The 26139-nt window shown below is 36.1% G+C and overlaps 2 protein-coding genes across 2 annotated transcripts; both read left to right on the top strand.

Annotated features, from left to right (window-relative positions):
• The first annotated feature begins 6437 nt into the window (after nt 1-6437).
• LOC142334634 (uncharacterized) lies at nt 6438-25750 on the top strand. Its single transcript, XM_075382831.1, has 5 exons — nt 6438-7178; nt 7245-7385; nt 12228-12490; nt 12935-13331; nt 24989-25750. The coding sequence occupies exons 1-5, from the start codon at nt 7024-7026 to the stop codon at nt 25701-25703; spliced, it is 1671 nt and encodes a 556-aa protein (XP_075238946.1). The 5' UTR covers nt 6438-7023; the 3' UTR covers nt 25704-25750.
• On the top strand, nt 15779-24434 carry LOC142334625 (RNA polymerase II-associated protein 1-like). Its single transcript, XM_075382820.1, has 2 exons — nt 15779-19119; nt 24170-24434. Exons 1-2 carry the CDS (start codon nt 15817-15819, stop codon nt 24368-24370), a joined length of 3504 nt encoding a protein of 1167 aa, XP_075238935.1. The 5' UTR covers nt 15779-15816; the 3' UTR covers nt 24371-24434.
• Nucleotides 25751-26139: the final 389 nt, after the last annotated feature.

Here is a 26139-nt window from a genome sequence, read left to right on the forward strand (position 1 = left end):
TATATCAAACTACCTTTTTCTATTGTTCTCGATACTCGAAGTGTGTTATCACAGTTTCTACTGTGATCTAGCGAATAGATCTTTGCTGATACGATATTGTCAAAATGATACCCGCATAACTTGATACAAGGTGAAGGACGAGCAAAAATGGCTAGCAATGCCAGATGCAAACATAGTGATACTCCATCACACGACGCTCCGGACAAATTTGCCTTTCTTTTTGATTACATTCTTTCTTTCCGAATTTTCCTCAAACAAAAACATTATCAGTTTCCTGACTGCTAAATTGCTCTTCATCTTGCTCAGTAAAGTAATTCTTCAATTTCTCAGGAACCGATTTTAATCGGCTGCTAGACTTTTGCCATTTTTGGTGCCTTGGGATCACTGTTAACCTTTTCTGTAGTACTTTTTGTTTCACTACTAGCTTCATGTGCCTTTTTTCTGGTTTTGGAAATTTCTTTTCTGCTGCTTTTTTTCCACTGTATTCTGTAGTTTTTGAATTAGTCTCTATTTTCTTGCCCTTTAGATGTTTCTTGCCCTTATTCTTTAGCTTCATTCTCAGACGTGTCTTTTGTTTCATTTAGTGAATCGTTAACATCCTCAGCTTTAAATTGATTTTTTGTGCTAAATTACTTTCACCGACTGTGGATCATTTTATTTCGATTATGTCATCATCGTCTGAAGTGTTGAAATGAGTAGTCTTCTCTTCCTTAACTTTTGTTTTTCGTTTCGACTTAAGCTCAAGCGTGAATGGCTGTTCTCGTGTTTTATATTTTTTCAGTCGGTCATAATGGACCTTAAGCTTTCTTCGTCTTCTTTTCGTCTACCTTGAAATTCAAATAGTTTATAAAATCAACTTTTGTGTATCGTCCTAAATAGAAGGAAGTAAATTTTCTCGTTTCTCTTTATTATTAATGTTGTGTTGAAAAGTGACACGTCTTCTCCCACTTTATAGCTAGGTCCATACTTACTACAATCATAAACGGTTTTCTGGCGTTCTTGTTCGGTATCCAAAAACTCTAGCATCAACTGGTGCGTTTACTGTGGTTTCTGACTCATTGTGAAAACATAATCACTTGGTGTTGCATATATTGCGGTCTGTGGTGTGTAATACATGCAGTTTATAGGTAGCGACAGTGGAGAGCCCAGAACCACATACGCTGGGCTGTAAATTGTTAAACTATGGATTGATGGTCGATAGGTCATCATCGCTATGGGTAGAAATTTTGGTCCGCTCAGGCGAATATTGGCCTATAAATTTAGAGAGACGTTCTACTATTGTTAGAATTTTCTATCCATCATTGCGTACTCTTGTGGGCTTCAGGATGTTGTTGATGTCCTCTAAATTCCTCGTTCACTGCAAAGACTGCGAAATCATTTCCACAAAAACTTCGAACTTCGATCACTGTGTAGGTTGACTGGAAAGCCGAAACTCACTATCCAGTGTTCAACAAACGCTCTTGACACGGTTTTTGCCTTTTGTTTGACTAATGCTACGTTTTCGTACCAGTCACTGAATTAATTAACAATAAGCAAAACGTACTTGTTTCCCTGATAATCGGGAAGTGGACCCATGATATCAAAAGATACTTGCCAAAAGGAATGACTAAGTTTTTTTTGCGAGTGAAAGCCGATGTTTCTGTTTAGTGCATTTTCTTTATAAGCACACGTCACAGCTTTCTGTCCAGTTCCTTGCGTCTCATCTCATTCACGGCCAAAAAAATCTTTCAGATGCCCTTCGGCATGTTTTCTCAATTCCAAAGTGACCTGCGCTAGGAGAGTCATGCAACAGCTGAAGCACGTTGGACACTATTTCCCATGATACAAGCATTTGGTAAACAGTCCCAAAGTTGGGTTCTGTTTGGTGTTTACGAAACAAAATCAATTCTTTGAGACAAAGATTTGTGTACTGAACCCCGTATTTCCATAACTCCTTTGATGCTCCATTTTTCATCTGCCATGGCTCCGGTCTTTTTTGTTTAGTACCCAGGAGTATAGTTTTCAATTTTCAAATTCGACTATCATAGTCGGTTTTGTCTTGCTCTGCGTCCTTCGTAATCGGGTTAACGAAATCTGTCTGCTAATCAACTTCTGTATTTATCCGCGACAGACAGTTAGCGTGTGGGACTTTTTTGCCTGCTCTGTGCTTGATTGTTGCGTAAAGGGCCGAGTGCAAATAATTCCCTTCTTTAAATAACAAATAAAAACCTTCTTTAGCTCGGTTGCCACACTTTTGCATTCTGTGTTCCATTTAAGTTTAATTGACTCATTCAGTAACCTGTAAATAGGTCCTGCTGTTTTCCGAAACCCTGAATAATTTTTCGATATAGCCCACAAGGCCTAGAAAGGCCTTGACGTCTCTCAGTGAGGATGGTTCTTTCATTCTTTCTATCGCTCTTAAGTTCTCGGGGTCGACCTCCACTCCACTCTCGAATATAATGTGCCCAAAGAAGCTGACACGCTTTGAAAAAAATTGCATTTGGTTCCATTAATCTTTAATCCATTCAACGTTAAACGTTGGAAAACCCGTTCTAACCGTTTCAGGTGTTTGTCGAAATTTCTGGCGAAAACGATAACGTCATCTAGATACACTAGAGCATTTCGTAAGAGAGGCCAGCAAAAAGTAACTCCATTAGGTTTTAAAAAACTCCCAGTCTAGATGCCAGTCCGATAGGAAGTTTTATCCACATATACAGGCCCAGAGGCGTTTTGAAAGTTGTTAAATTCTGACTCTCTTCCTCGAGCGCCTTCTGAAAGTATCTGGACAATAGTTCAATGTTCAAGAAGTACATGTTTCTCTCCAAGGAATCAATAACCTCCTTACTTCGTGGTAAAGGCCAGAATGTTTTCTCGATTTGTTTGTTCAGAACAAGGTAGTCTAAAACCAAGCGACAGGTTCCATTTTTTTGGTAGGTACAAGAAATAGTGACGCTGCCCAATCGGAATGTGTTGTTTTAACTAAGTCCTCTCGTTCCAAGTCTTCAACAACTCTTTCGATGGCTTTTTTTTTCAAGACTCAAGCTGCTTTATGTACGACTGAATGGCATAGCATCCTTTTTTAGTTTTATTTTATGATAATTTAGTCGCAAAATCCCGTATCATAAGAACTTCGCCAAAATATTATTTCATAATTTGCGCAAAATGACCTCATTTTTGACATTTCCTCAAAGACAAACTGATTGAACTTCCGTTCACATTCTTTTCAAGTTCAAATTCATCTGTATCTTTTGGATTTGGGGGGGTTTATTTTCAAGTATTCTTTAAATTTTTTCAATGTTTTCCTTACATTCGATTGTAGCATTTATCTAATTTTTTTAATATAGAGTTTGGAACACAAACCCACACGACATCATCAATCATGTAACTTAGCAATCTCGTTATCAATATATGTGACTTGTCTTTAAACTCTTTAATTGGCTGGACTATAATTTCTATTTGTTGTATTTTGTTACCTTCTTCATTGATGATTTTGCCTTTAATGAAACCTTTGAAGCGACGAGGTAAATCGTGATCCTCTGCAACAATTGAAAACAAATTCTTATTTTTTCGTTGTGATGGGGACAGTCGTAATCTTTTACCAATTTTCCTGCAAAGGAGTTCTTTCTTACTGTGGTTTAAGATACAATCAAAATTAAATAAGTATTCCATGCAAGATGAAGAAAGCGTTGTCTATATTTTATATTTTCTAGCTCTTTCTAGTGCCCTCCCAAAGTGTACGATAGAAATCAATAGTCAACTTTTGTGGCCTTAACGCAAAATAATCGGCCGCTCATCAATTTCACTTACTGTTTTTTTTTGCCACTTCTGAAGTTGTGACAAAAACTGAAAAAGTGCAACATAACTATCGAAATCAATTGAACCCTTAAAAGGCTCTAGTAAAAGCGTTTTTGAAGAGTGGCGCGCCATCCGTGTTTTATGAAAAAGTTGCTGTTATTCAACATATTTCAATATATTAGTTCAAAACCCTACCTACTTTTGTTGATTCTCTAACACAGCAGCCCTTAAATCTTATTGACACTGTATTTCTTTAAAACAAAACAAAAAACTCGAGGTTCATTGGTATATTTGTAAGTCAAATTTTGTCGAATTTAAATACGCTTGATTTTGAACCCTAGTTTATTATCGAAAAAAGATATACGACCCGATTTCCACTACTCGAAAATTTAGGGAGTTCTCAATTGAAAGTTCCGAGATGGCAGTGTTCCCGTCGAATCCCGACACCAGTTCGAAATTCATCTTTCGGGTTGTGATGTTAAGACGGCAGACTCGTGTCAAAAGTTGGTTTTGGACGGCAAACAAAAAATAGATTTCTTTTAGAAATCTGTACGACGCTCAATATTATTGGGTGGTGGTTTCCTATTTACTTTTAACCTCTGTCGCCACTATAGTAGCTGCACGTGCGCAATACTCTATGACTTTGGCTAATTGAGCGTGGTACATGTTTAAAATGCAAAGTAGGAAGTTAAATTATTAAGTAGATCAATGTGAAGAAAATTTGATTTAAATAAAATATGAATTATTAGAGTGGTTAGCTCTGATAGTGGTTTTGATGTTCAATGAATGAATTTAATCCTCGCTTTAGTCGGCACCCAATATCAGTTCTATCATCGTGGTAATTTAACCATGCTTTTTCTGATCAAATGTTTATTTTCTTTTCCGACACCTATCAAATATTTGTCAGCCATCAATCAGGTAATAAATCTCGTCTTAAATTAAATCTTTAAATTTGAAACCCAAGGTTTTTAGTACATCTTTTTTATATACGCGTGACACTCAAGCTATCATATCTAAGAACAAAAATCAGCTTTGCTCTTCTGAGGAGTTCCATCCTCTGCATTCGTGGGTCAAGGACGCTTAGGCGTTGCGAAATTGTTGAAGCTTCGATGGGAGCTGTGGTTGAAGAAGGGAGGCTATTAGTTTGAAGAAGGGAGACTGTTAGTTTGTTTTCTAATGCTGTCTTTCATTTTATTTTATCAGTTGATGTTTTTAATATCACTTTATTGATAGATTTTAACAATACAAAATGCTCTATGAAAACGTAGTGCTGGGAGGGCCCCGGACCAGCCAAAAATCACCCAGTGTTTGGGAGGCGAATTTCTTAATTTACCTTTTTTTTGTCATTGTTGATCATTCTTTCTGTCTTCTAACTCGTGCATCGGAATCTTTCTGTGTTCTGCTTATGCTTCTTCCTGAGTCATATATATTTTTTATCCATAAGTCATATTTATTTCCTGAGTCATATTTATTTTAAAATTTGCAAACTCAATACATAACAACCTGCAATTGGTATCAAAAACCAGCTGACACTGGAAAAATACTGAATTTTCGCAGCTGTGCACCGCTTCAGCATAAGAAAAATGTGATTCAAGGGGCGGTTCACAGGGTTTTTAATGCAACCTCTAATTGGTTGGCCTTCGATCACGCTCTTGAAAAGAACAAAACTTGCTGGACCCAATATCAACATCCAGAGGAATGGTCTTCAAAAATAGTGAATCAGACTCTAGAAAAGATAATAAGTGGCGGTAAAGACCAATTAAGAACAACGCCAAAAGAGCATCAAAAAAGAAAGACTAAACCTGTTGATAAGCCAACTATTTTTCTACAATACAGAGGCAACCTTACTCAAAACTTTGCAAGCAAACTGAAGAAACTATACGAATTGCAAGTAGTTTTTACAACGCGGAAATTAAGATCGTGCCTCCCCACCCTGAAATCATCTTTCGATAGAGACCTGAAATCCCACGTGGTATATGAGATTAAATGTAATGGATGCGGATCCATCTATGTTGGGCAACCAAGCCGGCATGTTACCACAAGGATAACAGAAAATCAAAAGAAGGATGCACAGGTGGGTCAACATCCGGTTGAATGTCGTGGCGCTACGAATGTCATTGAAAATTCTGGATGCCTGTCGGACAGTAGAAAAACTAATGATTATCGAAGCTATATATATCAGCAAGCTGAAGCCGGCACTAAACACACGCGATGAATATAGGGGGAGGGAACTCACGCTAAAATGTTAGTTCAAATCATAATTTTGACTAAATGAGAATACATAGGGCAAAAAACATTTTGTGCATGACAAAACGAAATTTGCAAAACCTCCACAAGAGGGATACTTATGATTAGGGCAAATTCGGAATAACCCTAAAAATACAAGAACGTGGCCAAAATCGAAAAATCCGGAATAGGAATGTTTTTAAATAAATTGATAACAGATGTAAATATGAGTTGTAAAAAGGCTAAATATTGTATATACGGAAAAATTTTCGATTGATTTTGTAGAATAGTTCCTAGAATTGTTTTAATTGTCGTCTCAGACAAATTTAAATACATATTCATTTTATCTTTTACCAATTTGTAAAACAGTTTTAACCTGACGATGAACGTAAAGTTCGAAAACGTTTGTTTTAAATATTGGAAATAAATTTAAGTTTGACAAATTGGTTTCCTTTACATTTTTATTTTGTTTCTGACGCTGACTACTCATTTTGTTTACTTAAACATAATAGTTGGCTTCACGTCACTGGGTTGAGGTTTTTTAATTTAATGATCTATCTTACCCCAGCCACAAGGAGCTTCATATATCATAATCGGGTGGATATGGCTATCGGAGGGCCATATATTGTAACAGGGGTGTAAATTTACATTTGAGATCTTAAAGCTGATGAAAAACTGTGCACATTAACGTTAACCAAGCTGTTTTCGCAGTACTTTCTGAGCCCAGTAAATGCACTGACGTTAAAAATGCAGGAATAAATACGCACTGACGTTGAACATGTCGAAAAACCTCTAAAAATTGATTAAACAATGGAGAGTGTGACCTTCTGTGGGTAAAAGTAATACCCAGAATTTCCGATTTTTTACTCATTTGAGCTTTTCCTTGGGGATCATGTATTTTTATTGTTTAGCTTTGATCTAGAGAATCATCCTTTCAGTGAATCATAGATGGCTGCTCAGTTCTTCGTTCATGAAAGCAGTTTAATAACCGCATGTATAAGGTCAGCATGATAAGGCAGAAGAATGGGCAACAGATATGGTCGAGATAAAACTGCTAAGAATCAGCGACTCCAAGTTGATGAATTGGTCTGCCCTATTTGCTTTGCCTCCTATAACTTACTGTGCCTTCATTGTGGTCATTTTTTCTGCTTGAATTGCTTAGAAGTTTTAATTCAGAGGTATGTTGTTGATAAATTTGAATTCGTAAAACAAGTTAAAATTTCCATTAAATTTGATTGCTTTAGACATGGAGGCGTGATCTGCCCGTTTGATAGAAAAGCAGAACCAAGACCGCTTTCAGTGTTGCCTGCATTAGAAGAATGTGACTTGAACAAAATCGACCTTGTGCTGTACGAGGAGCTGCTGCGGTTCCCTCATTTTAAAAAGTTAGTGGCTGCTTAATGTTTGTGGCGAGTGGTTAATTTCACTCGAATTAAGTTTAAAGAAATTATTCAATGTCTTTTGCATGTCATTGCGACATCAATTGTGGAAGTAAAAGAACTTGGTCTAAGTTTTGTAATTTTGTTCAAACCAAAAAAAAACAGTCTAATTGACTCATTAGACCCAAACAAGATTCCCCAAAGAAGATATACCAGAGTATACTATAGATATACTACATATTGTTCTGAAAATATCGCGAGGCTCTGAAAAACTCCAGACAATTTAGAAGTCGCACGTGTTACCTCCATTCACAAAATAGGGGACAGAAGCAAAGTTGAAAACTATTGCTTGTTGCATTTTTGAGCATCGACAGTAAAATTCTTAAATGTGTATATGAGGACAAAGAGTCCACAAGGATGGTCTCTAGGTCTTTTGTTGTTCTGCATCTCAATGCGTGACCTTCCAAATGCTCTCTGATTTTCTCTAATCCATTCAATTTTTAGGATGAACTCAAAATCTTAGAGGTAGTGAAAAGTGTTTCTAGTTCAAGACGATCTTAATGCACCTAAACATTGCGTAGCGATGAACAAAATGCCATTGACGAAAAGCGCATCACCAAATTTTGAGGACACAATCTCAATTTTTATGTAATGGGGCAGTATCTATGACGTACAGTTGTCAAGGATCTGTGAATGCAAGTCGAGGATGACCTATCATCGAGTTTTCATGTTGAGGAGGGAATGAAAAAGCAAACAAATTTCTTTGTTTGAATTTTGTTTCGCACTAAGTGAAGACTGATCCAATTGGTGACTATATTAGTCGTTGATATTGTGCTTTTGTGTTGTAGGTACTGCTAAGGACAGAGCTGCAAATTAATTTTTGTTTAAAACTTGTCGAATCGTGAACCGTCTGAAAAAACTTAAATCAGAATCAGTTGTATTGAAAAATGGTATTTTTAATATAATGTGGAGTTATTTTCGATCGAGAAGTTTTCGGTCGAAACATCTCTACGTTGCAGTTATTCTCCCGTTGCTATAATTGTAGAAATAAGTGAAGATTAACGACTGGGACTAAAGAAAAATCTTCAGCCTAGTCACCCATCAACAACAACGCCTACGACAAGTCAAACCAACAATGAACCGAAACTGGTAGCAAGTTACTGATAGTGTTTAGAAGCTTGCCTCCAACCACAAACAATGCGTCAAATTTGGGATCAGTGAATCAGAAGCGAACCAAGTAACAAGCTTTGTCCTGCTGGGGTTAGTCTTGGGCGCCCTGATGTTGATATTATTTAAATGATCGATCTTCTTTCCAAAGCTTCAAACTGACATCCATTCGACTAAGCGGATGGCTTCAACGTGCTCGCCAACATAACGAAGGGAACACGCTCTCTCCCTGAAGATCCAGACGTGGAGCTGCAAAATTTTGGAATTGAACCAAAATTCCAGAGTAAAGTGACATTTGAACAAGAGACAATTAGATGACTGGGCGAATGATCTTGGAGTTATCAAGTCAAAAATTTCATGTTGACTAGAAATGTCAAACAAAAAAATTGAGTTTAAAACAAAAAAGCGTTTCCACGATCAGAAGAGGAAGAATGCCGACCTGAAAAAGCGCTGAGCTAATTAAAGGCTTATGTAGATAGGGACTTAACATGCATCAGATGTGTGGTTTGCATCATAAACGGATCTTTCGTGTTGCTATATGTACTGAAGTACACGGTGCCTGTTTCTGATGACAGTGGAAAGTAAAACAACACTATCAATATGCTAGATCATGCAACAACAGTATGAACTCGATGTCACCAAAGTAAGACTCTGGAAATTTCGATTCGGTCATCAAAAACTCTTGAACAACGTCAATAGTTTCTTCCGCACGACATCAAGCCAACGAAGACAATAGTGTAGGAGCTACAACTAAGCTGACCTGAAGTGTCCTCAGCATTATTAAAGCAGATTGCTCTGAATGGTATCCTGATGATTTTTGTCGTCCTCTATGAAAGTTCAGAAAAGATCAAAATTTTCACATGAAATGTTAAGAAATTTTTTACTATGTGGACATTTTCGAAACTCAAGTTCGCTCTGCTGATTAAATTTTTCGAAGGGTTTGCTCGTTTGACAGTTTGTTCAAATCCGTGATCACTGGAAGTTCTCTTAGGTTTCCTGCAGATGGCATTTTTAAATGTCATTTTGAAATGACATCGGACATTTTTAAGGACATTACTATATGAAAACATAAACTGTCTCTACCAGGCTCTACAAGCACAGAAAGAGAAGACTACATGATTTTTTTAATTTTTTTACCTGGCCTTATTGTTCGAGAACATTCTTACGATTTCATTTCATAGGAAATTTTTCGTGCTGAACTTCTTGATTTTTGAGTGATTTAAATTGATTTTATTTTAAAAAAACAAGAGATTAGAAAGCATGCACAAGGCAGTGACAGGCGATTTGTAATGCTTCATTGTATTACGATGGAGGACGAGTGTGCGAACCTCTCCTTGAGCGTTTTTTTTTCACCCATAAAAAATTATCTGGGCTACAGCCACCTCTAAATTAAATGGCCCCGCGATTTAGAGAGCAAGTTCGAGAGCAATGTCGTTCGAGAGCAAATTGTCCGACGTTAGTCAGTTTTATGTTGGAAATATCGATTTCAAAAACTCGACCCAGACTGCAAAATTTCCTCTTATGAATATGATCTCAATTGCTTCTCCAGCTCTGTAATTGATTGTAAGGTCCCTACGATTCATTATACAAAGTTTTGTATTTGATGCTTTTCTGAACGTTTGTTTTTTGCGCCCGTTCTCAAACGCATGTTTCCAGAGTTTTGTTCAACTCGGTTTCGCTCGTCTCAACTCCGCTCTGATCAGTAATTAATTTGTGCTGGTGGAATAACTTTTCCATCTATTGCATCATAGCTCTTCCTTGAAACATGCAGCGCTTAGAAAAGGACACAGTTGCAAGTTGAAAAATGGGAAAAACAGGGAAAAATTGTTTCTGAAAGCTTCCCTCAATTGATTTTGATTTAATATGTATTCGCCGCAGTTAAGTTAAACGCCTCAGTTAAAACAGACGAAAATTATTTTCAAAATCATGGGTGGCCAAAAACTGTTGGCGTGCTGAATTGGCTATGTTTTCAATCAAAGCTACAGACTTAAAGAACATTGCGTTGAGACCTTAAAGTTAATCAGAAGCAAATCGGAAAAGAAATAGGACAAAAACAGAACTTAGGACAAAAACAGGAGACAATAAATGCTGCACTCAATAAATCTGTTGCAAAATTGAATCAAGTTAGTGGTGTATAAGTATCTCTCCCACACACACGACCAAGCACCTACCCTTGCACACATGCACAAACACTCTCAATTGTGTTCTCACACACGCGTGCAGAGAGACATACATGCGTTCACATGCAAACGTGCCCACGTAAACACTCATAAATTAATAATTTGCTGTGAAATAAAAAATCAGTTTTTATGGGCTTTTCAATTCTTTACGCAAAAGATAAAAATTAGCCTTATACTATAGGTTGTACAAAAAAATTCGCCTAGCATAAATTTCCTACCCCAAAATTCGAATTGGAACAATTATGACTTAATAACTTGGAATTCAAATGTTGCGACTTGAAGTTTTGAACAAAATGAGAGGAGTGGAGCAGAATGAGTGATTCATGATTATGCTTTCCGGAGAGCGGGAATTTAATGAGTGAAAAAAAATTACGCGAAGGCATTTTCTTGTACATGCGGCTTTTTTTGTTCACTATTTTTCTTGATTAAAGGTTTGAATATGCTATGTTAATGATTTAAAAGGTTGTTTTGATAGTGTATTAATGTTTTTTTTTAGTTATTAGTCTAAGTTTTTACTTTTTTTGGTTTAATGATAATTTAGTGGTTTCTTAGGCGACTTCAGCATTTTTTTGCTACTGTTTTGTTTCACTGCATTCATTGCGGATTGAATAGACGCCTAATGCTCAAAAGAATTTTTAGGTGTCAATTTATTTCAATTTCAATGTTGTAAAACTTTCTTTTGGCTGAGAAATTAAAAAAAAACAGAAATGGAATTTTAAAATTTAGATTATGTATTTGAGCGTATGACTTTCCTATTGCTATGTGAGCATTTTTTGTGATCTTCACGTGTTTAACGAAAGATTTTCGTTTTATGTGCACTTATATTTTACGAGGAATTAATTGAGTTTTTTTTAGTTTTGTTGGTTTTTTAGGCTACATAGTTTTAATTGCTCTTGGACGAATTTTGAAACAATTATTGTGAAAGTGTTGGTCTTTTTAATGTAAGACTTTTGCTTGAGGGATTTGACTTTACGAGTGACCTTTGCGCCCATGACTTTCGTTTTGCGTGATCTAAGTTTTTCTTCACAAATTTAAGGAGCTGATATCAAGGGGCGGCAGTTCACTACTAAAAGTGAAGGTCGATTTACAAGTGCGCCAAAATTGGTTTCAGTTTTTTCCTTAAATTTTTATGGGGGGTTAAATTGGTATATTATATATTAAACTCTAATGACGTCATTTGAAGCTCACTTTGTGATTGTTGTTACCCCCCCCCCCTGACTGAAGGAGACTGCAATAGGTTAGAGCTCCCACCAGTAGTCCGAGAGCAATTCTCCCGACGTTAGTCGTTTGTTATTTATTGACTTTACTTTTTTTAAAAATTTTTCTTGAGTGGTTTTAGTATGTAGTGGTTTTATCACAGGCTTGTTTTTTGGCAAAGCCGATTCTTCGGGACGTTTCTGATTTTTTTTTCTTGATTTTTCGATCGCGCTCGCTATCAGCCATATATCATACAGAGAAAAAAAACATTTAGCACGTCGTCTACGGATAAAATATTTTTCAGAAATCGGGGAAACTTCAAAACGAATCTTTCTTGTTCATTGGAATGTCGTTGGACCACGATCAGAATATTGAGAGACATTGCAACTCTGGTGGATAGTGTTGAACTCAAGGGTTCAAAGGTTCAAGTGGGAAGTTTGTCAGCATGTGTGATTGGGGGAGTGGCTGTTACTTTGGGCTTAGGAGCTACTATTACCGGGTTTGGAGCTAGTTTGGGTGTTCCTCTTATAGTGTCTGGAACAGCTGTGGGGGGAACCGGTGCTGTTGGTATGTACTGGGTTGAAATTATAGAGAAGCTTTAACTGTCAAATTTGTGATTCGAATTTCTTGTCAAAAGTTTTCGTCTGTATCCACATTTTAATGGGTTTACATACAAAGCAACCCCAAGCACAACTGCCTTGTTAACACAATGTTTTACTTTTATCGTGTAATGCCGCGTTTTATATAACGGGGGGGGGGGGGGCTTTAACTGATGTTATTGTACTGCGTCACATTATGACCAATTTTTGCTAATTGTTTTTGTGATTTTACGAAGCAAGTCACTGATATGTGAATTATCTGCAAAAGAGGCATTTATGATCTTCCGGAATGGAAATTTGTTCAGTTTTCCAATGTGAGAACAGTTTTCTAGGTTTTCTTCTGTATGAACTCCTTTATCGCGACATTAAGTTGATTTTTGATGGGTTTGAATAGTTTTATTCATGGTTGTAGGTTCCCTTGCTACGAATATCGTCGAATACATATCACGAAAGCGAAATTTGAAACGCGTCAACATGCGTCTTCAGCTAGACAATTTTTTGTCTGAGCAGTTACTTACAATGATGAATAGAGCGAAAACAGATCACACAATTGCGGCTATTTGGGATCTCAGTTTCCTCAACGCAATTGGCTTCGCCTGTGCAGTGCCAAATGTTGCCAAAATTGGGGTGACCTCGTTAGCGGGTGCCAGAACAATGGCGGTTGTTGGTTCAGGTGTGGCGCGTGCATCAATCGCCGGCGTGGGAATTGTGTTTGCGGCTGCTATGATTCCGATTGACGTTGTCCAGTTGGTGCATAACACTCTAAAAGTACATTCCCAGACTCCGTCTAAGTTGGTAAAGGAGATCAGGTGCGAACAAATGAGCAATCTAATAAAATGGGCTAAAAAATGAAAGTTTGGTTGGATTTTCACAACGAATCCTTCGATAAAACATGCTTGTGCCATTTAAGCACTTTGAAAGCATTGCTTAAGTCTTTAAAAAGCCTGAAATTTATTAGTGGAATCAGCATTGATTCTAAAAAAACATTTGCATTAAAAGATAGTTGCGCTAAAACATTACTGGCGGTCAGTCTGGTGAGACATCTGCCGGCTTTTGATTTTCACTTATCAAGCGAAATAGTCGATTTATCTTATAAGCCTTGAGCAAGATGAGATGAATCAGCATCATGCGAAATAACAAAAGTAGCGGCTTTACTGATTTTGATATTGTGACTTGCAAAATTTTTGCATATAAGAGGCAGTAGTATCGGACTAGTACCTCGCAAATACAGTTTCTAAGACCTAATCTCAGTAAACTTAAATTCTTTTTATTTGTTCTCGAAATAGAAGCAATTTTTGTAAAAGTGTGTGTCTTTTTATGCTGATTCGCTTGACCGTTTTTGCGCTTTTCCTCTAGAATATTTGATTTTTTGAGTGATTTTTTCACGCACTTCTTGATTTTGAGTGATTTCAATTGCTCTCACTCCGAAATAAAGTCTGTTGTTCAAACAAAACCGATTTTTAATAAGTCGATGACAAGGCCTTGATAGCCGAGTGGTTAAGGCCTCTGGTCTACCAGGTCAAAGAGAATAAAAGTTTTCCTGATTGCCTACGCGTTTAATCTTTTTTCTTGCGCCCGTTTGATCACACTTGAAATCTCAAAACAACCATTCTATTCAGCTATCTTGCACACTTCTTATTGTAATTTTTTGGGTCATTGTTGTGAAAAGAATATTGATCACAAATGACTTACCTCACTGAAGAATGAATTCGGAAATTTAAGTTTAGGAATCAAACTCTAATCAAAGATCAGCTCAGTGCTCCTTAATCGGCGCTCTTTGTAGTTTTGGGAAAAAATAGTTTTGGAAAAAGCAGGCTCTTGTTTTTCTTTCTTTGTTGTTAATAGCCGCCTCAGCTTCTCAGCCGGCTATTATAGCGCTCCTAATTTTTTTAACAATTCAAAGAATATTTGAATTGTATTGGATCGCTGTCTTTTATGATCTGGACTATGAGTGAATTGGGAAAGCCATTTCTAAAAAAAAAATCAGATAAAAAAATTTAAAAAAATCAATGTCAAAATGACGCATGTGAACAAAAAACCACTAGCGAAAAATCGAAATTTGGTTCAAACAAAAAACTAGGCCCAGACTGAACTATGAATGGATAGGGAAAATCTTTTAGAAAAAATTCCGATCTAAAAAATCGATAAAACAGAAAATCAAAGTGAAATTGTCGCATGTGAACAAAAAACCACTAACCATAAAGCGAGTTTTTGTTCAAACACCGTTTTCTCACTCTACTGTAAAATTAGAGTGAAAATTTCACGCCAAAAGTACTCGCTTCTTCGAGTCTCAGCGGTGTCTTTGAGGACTCAATTAATTGATGTAGTTGTATTCTTCAGTTGCTGTTGCGTTCTGTGACTTTTATACTATGTTTTTTAAAAGTTGCAGCGAGTTTTGCGATTTTTGGTTAATTTTTTCTGATTATTTAATGTTATTAGTGAGAGGACGTTTAATAACAGGTTGCTAATGAGAAGTAGAGGAATATAGTTGACAGTTTGAGTTCATAGCAGTTGTTTTTTGATGTTGATACTCTTTTTAAAAAATAAAGGTTGAATTTTTAATCTTGCTTGTTTTTGTTGTGCTGGTGTTATTTTTAGTCTCATTACTAACAGCTCTCATTTGCCTTTTAAAGCGGAAGTAATGATGGTCAGGTCGTAAATTAATACGATTCTTTGAATTGTATTTCAGGACTTGTCCTGTCCTGCCTTGTTTTTTCTTTCGTCGAATAAAGAAAAAATGAGAAAACGTTTTTTAAAAATGAGAAAACGTTTTTGAAAAAGAGATTTAATGCACCGCATTATGTCCAAAAGAAAAGAAGTAGTTAGCAAATTGACTAGCTGAATTAAATTTGTCACTGAATCAATTTTGGTGTATGAAGTGATTTTATTTCGTTTGGTTAGATGCGGTTGGCGGAATATCGAAACCTGAATGTTTTTGAGTAGATAATTGATCTCTTTTGTGCGCTATTGATCGTAGACTTTTTAAAACAAAATATCTGCCGCAAGCAGAGAGACCTGTTGCATGCGAAGGTCGATGATAGACGTGTTTAATTTAAACGGCAATCTCTTATGCATTTTACAAGCTTCTTATGCGTACCCGGTAACTGATGCGTTGGAATTTATATCTGGGACAATTTTATATTTGGAAATTTACATCGGATTTGCTCTGCTGCTTTAGCACTACACCCGCTTGTTATCTTGTTTGTCCGCAGTCTTTCGAAAGAACTGAATATCATGCTTAAGGCGCATAGTTCAGGTCTAAGCTCCTGTGAGGACTTTCATTTCAGATAGAAAATGTTGAAGCGTCCGAAGCCAGGCGAAGATGAAGACGAACTTCTTGCCTTCCAGGAGAAGTTTCTTGCTGAGTCTAAGTCTAATCCATCTGCTACATTGGTTAAGATGGACCGACCTACATCTAAAGGGAAGTCACGTCCAGGGAAGGAGCTAAATTCCGCTGAAGCAAAGCGTCCAATCATTGTTTCTAACTTTACGATTGGAGAAGTTATTGAGCGTCAGTCTGAAATTAGTGCAATTGTAGATGTTCAGGACACTCAGTGTGAAATGGGGTTCCCGGTTGTAGAGAAATTGACTAATTATAACAAGTCATGTGATAATGAGGTACCTCAAAACGTCAAGAAAAAGAAGAAAGGAACAAGTATTTTCGCCCAAAAAATGGCTGCTGATAGAATGAAAACTGACAAAAGTGCTAACAATGTACCTACACAACAGCCGATTTGTACAAATTTAACGGGATTCGAAGGTCACTCGACGCAAACCGGGCCAGTAATGATTGAGAGACATTTTCAAAGTAATGCGGAAGAGAATGTGGTAGATTTCAAATCAATTCATGAAGAAAATATGACAAAATTGAAGTCTATGAGCGACGAAGAAATCTTAGCCGAGCAACGTCAACTGATTTCTCGATTGGACCCGTCGACTATTGGATTTCTGAAGAATCGATCGAAAGTTAAGCAACCTGTTATTACTAACGAAAACAGTCATAAAGTAAGCAGTTCTACTAAACTCGCAGAAACCTCAGGACCTTTCGGGAATCCGAATGACAAGTCATTGAGCAGTGAGGGTCAACATATTTGGGACTCGGATCTTCCAGAACCAGATCCGTCGAAGACTTATTCGATTAGATTTGATTTCCAGGGTCTAATTGTAACTAACAACAATTTACCAGTGCATCTAGGGTTACATCATCATGGCGAAGAACAAGAAGTACCTGGTTATACAGTCGATGAATTATTCATGCTCAGTAAAAGCTCGAACGCTCAACAAAAGCTGATGGCTGTGAAAACTCTGGCTTTGATATGCAAAAATGCAAAGCTGGGATGTTTTGTGGGTTTAGAAATTAATGTATTCCAGCATTTAATTGAAAAGGGCCTGCCGATTTTGTTTCGACTAGTTTTAGACGAACAGAATATAGCTTCAATCTGTGTTGCTGTTCAGGCTTTTAGTTTGATGTTACATAGTTCTCATACTGAAAATGTTCTCGAAGTTTCAACATTGTGTTCGACAACCCGCCTTTGTTTTGTGTCAATGAAGCCTTTCAGTGTGAAGAAAATTGATAGTAAGAAACCAGAAGATGTGATGAAAATTGACCTATTGAAAGGTCTAAACCAGACTAACATTATGATTCGGTTGCGCTACATAATCGAAGTTATTAAACCGCCGCCAGAAGTTTGTTCAGACATTTTAAAAATTCTGCAATCGTTCTCCCGACATTCTATGTCGCTAGCGTATGACGTTTTCAAATGTCCTCGTCTGTTGGACTTGATTGTTAACAATTATTTGGACCTTCAAAACCCGTTTTCAGAACTAACTATTAATTGCATGAAGTTGTTATTGGTCATTATATCGAACGGTGTTAATATGGCGAAGACCATTGTCTTGTTTCCCAATTTTGAGAAGTTTGTTCTTTTCGGTTTAACTGAAGATTTAGCAGTGTCGGAGAGTAATGAAACATTGAATTATAAGTTAATTGTTATCTCTTTGGTTTATTACTTAGTTGAAGAATTACTTCAATGTCAATTGTTCACTGACCAATTAATTTCTGTTTTGCATTCTGTTATGATGCGAACAGTGAAACTTCAAACAGTTGAAATCGAAAAATGCTCGAGTAATGAACTCAAATTTTTAGTCGCTCATTTCAGCTTTTGTGCAACTATATACGAAAAGCTGTCAAGTCTAGCCGATAACACAGTGTTGCATGTATTCTTACATGATTGTCGTGAGATGACTTTGGTCCTTAGTCTGAAGTGGTTGAATACGATTGTAGTTTCGGAACCACATTTGATAAATGGGGTACGCAGTTCTGTATTTGCAGTCATGCTGAAAATCTTGAATGCAGGTCCAAGAAATCAAATATCTAAAGACTTGAATGAAAATTTTGAACAGCTTTTTCAAATGGTTGTCAGGTATTTGAAGAGTGGAGAAATAAGCAAGTTATTTTCGCGTTTAATTGTGGAATTCCCTTACAAGTTCGTAATTTCAAACTGTTTGCTGGAATGTTATTACGACCTTGACATCACAACAACGTCGTTTTACACTTTCGAGTGCATTTCGTCCGTTTTTCAACTTGCGTCCAAGTTTCAAGATCCTAATCAGAACCATAAAGAAGAACTTGTTAGACTTGCGGATAATTTTCTAAAATATTTTACAAAATTCGAACCTCCGTTAGTGATAGAAAAAGATTTGAGCGACAGCTTTGGTTACTCAAATTTCATAGTTGCTGTAAAATCGGTTTTCGATGTTCTGATTTATCTCAAAAACCTTATCAATCAAGGCTTGTTATCATCTAAAACATCCCAAAGTTTAACACTTGTTTGCCTGAAATTAATATCAGAATGTCCCTCCGGGTATCCAGATTTACTTCGAAGAATGTTTAGAGAGCTATTATTTGATCAATCATTTCATAACTACGTAACCCTAACTGAAAAGTTATCAGAATTGAATATCGATAGTTCAGTTCCTGAGAGCGAAAATCGTGAAGCTGATGTCATCAATGAAGTTTTCGTATGCTTTGAATCGTCGTTCCCGGCTATTTTGAAAAAACAGAAAACTGTCAATTTTGCTGAGATTGAAAGCTTGCTAGTTGAACCTTCAAGTAATGGCCTAGAGTTACCAAAAGATTGGTTGTTTTATCCGATTTTGAGCTTAATTGATCAAACCAAGCACAAAAACGGTGATGTTGATATTGAGTACGCTAATGTGAAAACAGTCCGAGTATGTTTGAAGTTTCTGTGTACTCTAAGCTTTGAGCATTTATCAACATTTTTGACGCCTAATCTCATATTCGACCGCTTGATGTGCGTGTTCATGTTGACAAGTGCAATTTTCATGGACAACGATATCAAGACTTCTATTCGAAAACTTTTACTGAGTCTAATTGAGTGTACTAAGTTAACTTTGAAACACGATTCTACGACAGACGGAGCTTTCTACGAGCATTACGTGTCTCTGCTGGAACATTTTGAGGCTGAATCGTTTGGAGACCAACTTTTTGCGAATTTTGTGCTGTTGCCTATGTGTACCCGATTTGACCCGAAGTTGCGAAGAGCAGTTTGGACAGAATTCAGCAATGTTCTCAAGGTTCATATGTTCTGAATTTTGGAATTGTGTTTTTTTTCCCGTACGTAGCTACATAATATACGAAAGGTTTTTTTTATCGATGTAACTTTTTGAAGTTCTCATTTGGATATGTGATCCTCCCTGGATCGAATGATCATTGATACTTTTTCTTTGAGGCAGGTTGGTGCTGAAATTAGCAGTTTTGAAATTTTAGTGGTCCTCGTGGTCTTTTGGAGCTGTTTAGTGGTGGATTTTACTTTTTCGAATAAATTTTTTTTCAAATTTATTTATTAATTGCTATTGCTCTCGAACGGAGTTTGAAGCAGTTATTGTAAACGTGTGTGTATTTTTTATGCGAAGTTTTTACTTGACTGTTTTGTTCTAGAACATTTTTTTTTGTCTCCAGTGACACTTTTTAACACTTGACTTTTTGATTTTTGCGTGATCGGAGTTGCTCTCATTCCAAAATTAAGTCTGTTGCTATTATAAAGGCGATAGAAAAGCCGGGAGCATAACATCTGGCAGGTTGGTGGTTTCGAACCCCTACCGTGTCTTTTTTCTGCACTCATTAAGTTATCTAGGGTTCACATCCCTGAAAATCTTCGAGTTGTAATTTAAGTAACTCTTTCTTTAATAGCAAGCATTTGGTTAATAGAAACAAATAAAAATTTAAATTTATTTAACCAAATTTTAGCAACGTAATAAAAAACAACGTAATTTGAATTCACATCTTTCTCTTTTTGTTCTGACCCCACTTGTGGGGGAAGGAACTATATACTCAACTGGGTTTTTTTTGTTCAGTCAATTTTGGTCGATTGATATATTCATCGTAGAGAAATGTGAGTGGTATCATTAAAAAGCTCGTCCAGCGTAAAATTTGACATTAAAACGATTTTTCTGAATTTCGTATTTTTCGAGTGGGCAAGGATTGAAGTTTTTGTGTGAACAAGTGATATTTGGTATGATTTCGTTCACTTTTAGAGTAATTTTTCTTCAAATTATGATCTTTTCTTGAAAATTTTTCATTCAAAATTACATTTCACGCCACAAAGGGAATCAATTTCGTATTCCTAATACACGAAAGGTGATAAAAGATTAGTTCTGATCTCCTAGGGAAGTTTACTATAAAAAAATTCGAATTTTATTTGAGAGCTGTTTTTTTTAGAAAACTTCATATTTTTCAGGTCTCCTAGAGACTGGTCACTTTTCATATCGATGTTTGGTTATTGATAAACTTGATTTAGAGTAAAATTACGCCTAATGAACAAAAAAACGTTTTCAAGGAATCGCACATGTTCTTCATGGCTTCGACTCTGAGCTTTTGTAATTTTTAATGAAATTTTGATTTTCTTTGAGGCTTTACTGAATTTTTGCAGCTCTTTGGCATAAAATTGTTGACAAGAATTGCATTGGATTTCGTAATGGGCATTAGTGAAGCTATTCAGTGCTCTGATTGGACAGCTAATGGCTTACAACTTATTTTTGTAAACGAAGGCAGCCGCAGCACTGACAGGATCCCCTTCTTTTCTACTGCAACCAAATCTAATGTTTAGCGTTTTTATCTTCTAACTATTGACTTTATGAATTCGATGCTACAAGATTTCAAAAACAATTTTAAAAATTTTAATATTTTCGTATTTTTGAATCCTTTTGAAATTTCATCACATTATCCTAATTTGGATAGCTTCCGTTGGTTTAGGGAAGACGTTCAATGGATCATAGATAAAGTTTTCACAGAAAAGCTTGTAGTTTAAATGGCTTCGACACTTTCTTCTCGCACTTTTTTTTACTGATTTTTTGTCTTTTGCCTGTATTTGTTGTTGTTTTCATAGTCATAAGACTTATTGTGATATCTTATTGATTACTCATGCATGACAAACATCTTTTTCCTTTTATCGAGTCATGACTGAGCGTGTCTATTGACTTCTGTTGAAAGCTATTGAACTTATTGTCTGTTCAGACTTTAAATATAATTTCTCAAAAATTTTTTTGAACATTAACCAATTTTAAACTTATTTTCATGATTTGTGAGAATTTCTCAGTAATGACCAGAACCCCTTCAATTCTTCCTACAGCAATCTAATTTATTTTGGTTGAAGTTTTTTTCTAACTCCTGGTTTTATGGCTTCTATGCCACAAGATTTCAAAAAAAATTTAAAATTTTGGATTTTTTGTATATTTGGTTCCTGTTGAAATCTTATCACATTATCCTAATATTGATAGCTCCCATTGGTTTTGAGAAGACGTTCAATGGAGTATAGAGAAAATTTTCAGATAAAAGGATATGGTTTAAATGGCTGCGACACTTTCTTCTCGCACTTTTCTGGTGAATTATTGGTTTCTGTATTTGTTTTGCAGTCATAAGACTTATTGTGATATCTTATTGATTACCCATGCATGGCAAACATCTTTGTCATTCTACTTAGTCATGATTTAGCGTAATTGTTGACTTCTGTTGAGAGCTATTGAAATTAATGGCTGTTAAGACTTCGTAAACTTATCTTCGTGAACTGTACGAACGTCTAAGTAATTACCGGAACTCCTTCTTTCCTAATCTAACAAAAATAATCTTATTGGCGACTTTATCTTCTAACTATTGGTTTGACAAAATCGATGCGCTAGTTTCCATAAATTTTTTGGACATTTGGAAAATTATCGGATTTGTTTTTGGTTCATCCCATTATTGGATTTGAAATCTTATCACATTATCATATTAGTGTTAATTCCAATTGGCCTAAAAAGGAGGTCAATGGATCATAGATAAAGTTTTCAAAGGAAAGCTTATGGTTTAAATGGCGTCGACACTTTCTTCTTGCACTTTTCTACCGAAATTTTGGTTTTTGCCTGTATTTTTTGTTGTCTCCTTAGTCAATGACTTATTGTAATCTCTTAGCGTATCGATGACTTGTCTATGACAAAAATCCTTGTCGTCCCGTCGAAGTATAACTCTTATACTCCTATCGAGCGCTTTTATTGCCTTTCGCTGAAAGCAATTGAGTTTAATGGCGTTGATACTACCGATTTTCTCAGAATTTTCGTGGTTTTAATGTATTTGTTCATATTTATTGATTTTTTGAAGTTATATTGAAAAAAGAATCTCATGCTGTTAAAAAGTTAATGGATGATGGAAAAGTCATTACCGAAAAGTTATATTTTAATGGCTTCGACACTTTTCTCGCGCAATTTTTTTTTTTTAATTATTGGTTTTTGCCTTTTTTTATCTTTAGGTAGGCGCAAAATGCTGACCGGTCTCAAAAACTTCTAATTGAGTATTCAAGGATTGATTTTACCCAAAGCAGTCATTTTTTAGCGAATAGTCTCAAAGTTTATGATATAATACTTTTTCAATGATTTAAACTTTTCTGTTTGTTTTTTTTTCGTCAACTTGTAGCTTATTCTCATCATTGTGAGGTCTCATTCAATTTCTTGCATTCGAAAAATTTAAATGTCCAGTGATATCATGTCGTAACTGATGTTTTGTTTGTGGACCATTTGCGTTTAAATAAGTTTTAGTGGTGTACTTGTGTTTCTTTTTCTCTTCTTTTAGCACATTCGCGTATTAACAGATCCCAATGATTTTCGAATGTGGCTTAAATGCACTTATTTAATCTTTCAGTATAATTTTAGCTGCATTAGTATGAATGAAAATGGAAGGAAGAATTCATAGTATTCAGATAATAGCTAATGATTTTAATGGCCTCATTAATTTGTGTTTTCGAAAATTGTTAATTTTGTTGAGTTTTTCTGCGTCTGTAGTGCCCTTGTTTTCTAGTTTTCTGCGTTCCTATGGCCTAATCTAACCAACGACAGGTCCTATTGGTTTCATAATGAGTGTTTAGTAGATTTCTTAAGAATTATTTCGTTAAAAGCTAATGATTTTTATGACTTTAGAAATTATTTCGTTTAAAAAATGTTGATTGATTTTTCAATTTCGGCTATTATTTGCTTTTGTCAACAATGATACCTAGTCTCATTAAGGAAAATTGCCATCTGCTGCATAGTATGAACAAAGTAAATTTGTGCAGCTAAGGTTTTATACGATTGCTTTTTGGCGTTGTTACTAGGTGCATTCAAATTTAGATATTTAGTTTTTGCCGTGAAATTTTTGCTTTTGCTTCTTTTGTTGTTTGTTTGTTTTTCTCGTAGTTTTTTCATTGAAAGATCTTGTCAGCGCTGTAATGAGGTATGGCATTATGTAGTTCAATAAGTAGTTAGGTTTTTCAACGGTTTTTTAAACTAAAATATCTATTTTTATTATCTCTTCATTTGGTTGACAATTAAGTCAAAAGTGTTGATGAGCTCGGGTCGGAACATCATGTGCGAACGCTCATTAACGAGCATCCTTGCTGGATTCTCTTGGACTCGCAGTCTGCGAAAATGATGTTTTCTGCTGCTCTATAAATTGGAAAAGAAAAGCTTCCTCCATTCCATCTTTATGTCTCTGGATTTCAAATTTAACCTTAAATTTATTTTCATCGAATATAATTGCATTATGAATTGTCGCAATATCGTGGCATATGGTGTTATTGAAAAAAAAACATAACCCACGAACGTGGGGCTATGCTACGGTAGTAGCTAGCTTTGTAACGCTAGCTTCAGCTCAAGCGGGTGAAGTGTATAACACGGGATGTTTTTTGGGGGCTGTTTTGCGGTGTAGGGGCTAATACGTGTACTGAATTCGTTAAACGTTTCGAGACATCTCAGCAATTGATGCAAGATTTTTTGTTTCTTTAGTTTTATGCCTATTTTTTTTCCATTAGTTGGCATAGTTTTTAATCAAAATTTTGATACTTTATCTACAAAGCTATTGCAACTATATTTCTAGCAATTATTGTTTAAGTGGAAATAAGTTATAAAAATAACATGAAAGATATTTCCTTGGCGTGGTTATAATTTCTTTTTAAAGCTGTCAACCATTTTCACACTAGTTCTCTTGCAGAACGCAAAAATAAATTTCCTCCGCAAAAATAATTAATTAGAAGTGGTTTTGTATCACGAATTTGAGAAACGTATATACGTTCAATATGCGCTTTTGAAAAATGTTTACTGACCTATATTTTTTGCTGAACAGGTTCTGAGGATGGATGTTGATCAACTACTATTCCCCTTCGATTGGCTGGTCTCTCCCCTCGAGACTGAAGGTGAAATTCTCCGAAAACAAAACAGCTGTCTTCAAGGCGATATTTTGTCCAAATGTCCCATTCTTCAAGCGGTTGCTCTGCGTAATGTTACCCAACGTCATGAATTTGTCTCAGAAGATACTGTTGAATAAATTGCTTATGTTATGGTTTCTAATCTTCATTTTGCATTTTAAAATAAAAAGTTAAATCCTTGGATTTGGTCTTTCAAACGCTGTTGTGGATAGTTCCAGTGTATTAGAAGTTGTAGAAAATGGTCTAAAGGGCGGTAGAGCTCATCGTGTTTGGAATTGTTGGTATTTTCTCGAACAATAAGAAAAAGGAAAAGAGTCTGGGAAGTATGGCCCCTCTTGATCTGCCTCCTGCCTACCAGTGCAGTGTTCTCTCCCCTCCCCTGACGAAGTGATCTTAATCGCCTTAACTTAAGCTATCTACTACAAAAGCCAAAGCCCTCTTCCTCCCCAGTCGCTTGAAAGCAATTCTTCCGACGTTAGTTGGGTGTTCTAAATTGCTCTCATTCAGAATTTTAAAGCAGCTAAACTCTAAGTGGCGGCAGTTTACTACCAAAATTCAAATGAAAATCCCTAAAAATGTTTTATTTTTTAAACCTGAAATCTTACGAGTTATATAGAACGAAATTGTTTGAGAAGGCTTATATTTGCCGCTTATCTGCAAGCGAGTAACCCTCTGTTTTTTGAGCTGTTAATTTAAAAATAAAAATAGATTGCTCATTTGAACAATGTTTACTACAGAAACCTTGCAGAATCATTGGAGGTACAACTGAAGCTATTTTATATGCAACTGGGTCTATTTCACAGAATTCATTGCTACACAAAATCGTCCTTGCCTTCACTCGAACAAGACTCACTTTTCTTAAATTCCGAACATGAAAGATCATCGGAGCTGGAGCGTCAAGACAGCATGGAAAGAGATCACCTGTTAATTGGGAAAGAGTTTGATGCGGCTTCATTGCAAACACCTGCTAATCAAAACGAAAATAGTAAAGTTAATGTTGAAAATGAATCAGAACAGAGCAGTTCAGAGGTTGTCAACTCGGATGACACGTTTGTGTTTGTCCAGGGCGAGGACGTTGCCGAGTACGAATCGAGTGGATCTATGATTGCGGATGACTCGCAATGCGATACTTCGACTTCTTCTTGGATTTACGACTCGAATGGTGGTGTGTTGAAACCTATGTGGGTTTATGCGTGCATTGATCCAATGTTTTCTGATCAGTACCACTTGATCAGGGATCTGGGCGATGTTGACGGGGCAGTTCTGACGTATGACAAGGTCAAATCCTGGGGTCGAATTATTTTTCAGGGAATGGGCGAAGATCCGCCCGGTGATGTGATTGATGTAGTGCATAATGAATGGTATGCTTTGCACCAGCCAGAAATGGGAAGTGTTAATGTCGAGAAAGATATGTCAACAAGTGTCATTTTGAGTGACTCGTTCTCTTGCTAATCATCACTTGTTTTTGCCTTTAAGCACAATTTCTATTTCATAATTATTTGCTGAGAAAGAAATATCCTTTTTATAGCTGCGAAGCTGTAAGCTGAGCGAAGCTATATTGCGGTGCTCTTGGTTTTTTTTACAATTCAAAGAATTTGAATTGTATTGGGGCGCTGTCTTTTTTTTTAAGATCTGTTCACACATTTTCATGATTTTTGAAGTCAAATTGGAGTAGTGATTTTGGTCACGCCGAAACAGGAAATGGAGCGAAAAAGCGAGTGGTTTTGCGGTGTGAATTTTGTTCGCTCTAATTTTAAAGTTGAGTGAGAAAACGGTGTTTGAACAAAAATTCGGTTTCTCGGTAGTGGTTTTTTTGTTCACATGCGGCAATTTCACTCTGATTTTCACTGTTTTTTCAATTTTTTGGATCGGATTTTTTTCTAAATGG

Source organism: Convolutriloba macropyga, chromosome 1, assembly GCF_964194025.1.
Source record: "Convolutriloba macropyga chromosome 1, txConMacr16.3, whole genome shotgun sequence".
Taxonomy (NCBI): Eukaryota; Metazoa; Xenacoelomorpha; order Acoela; family Convolutidae; genus Convolutriloba; species Convolutriloba macropyga.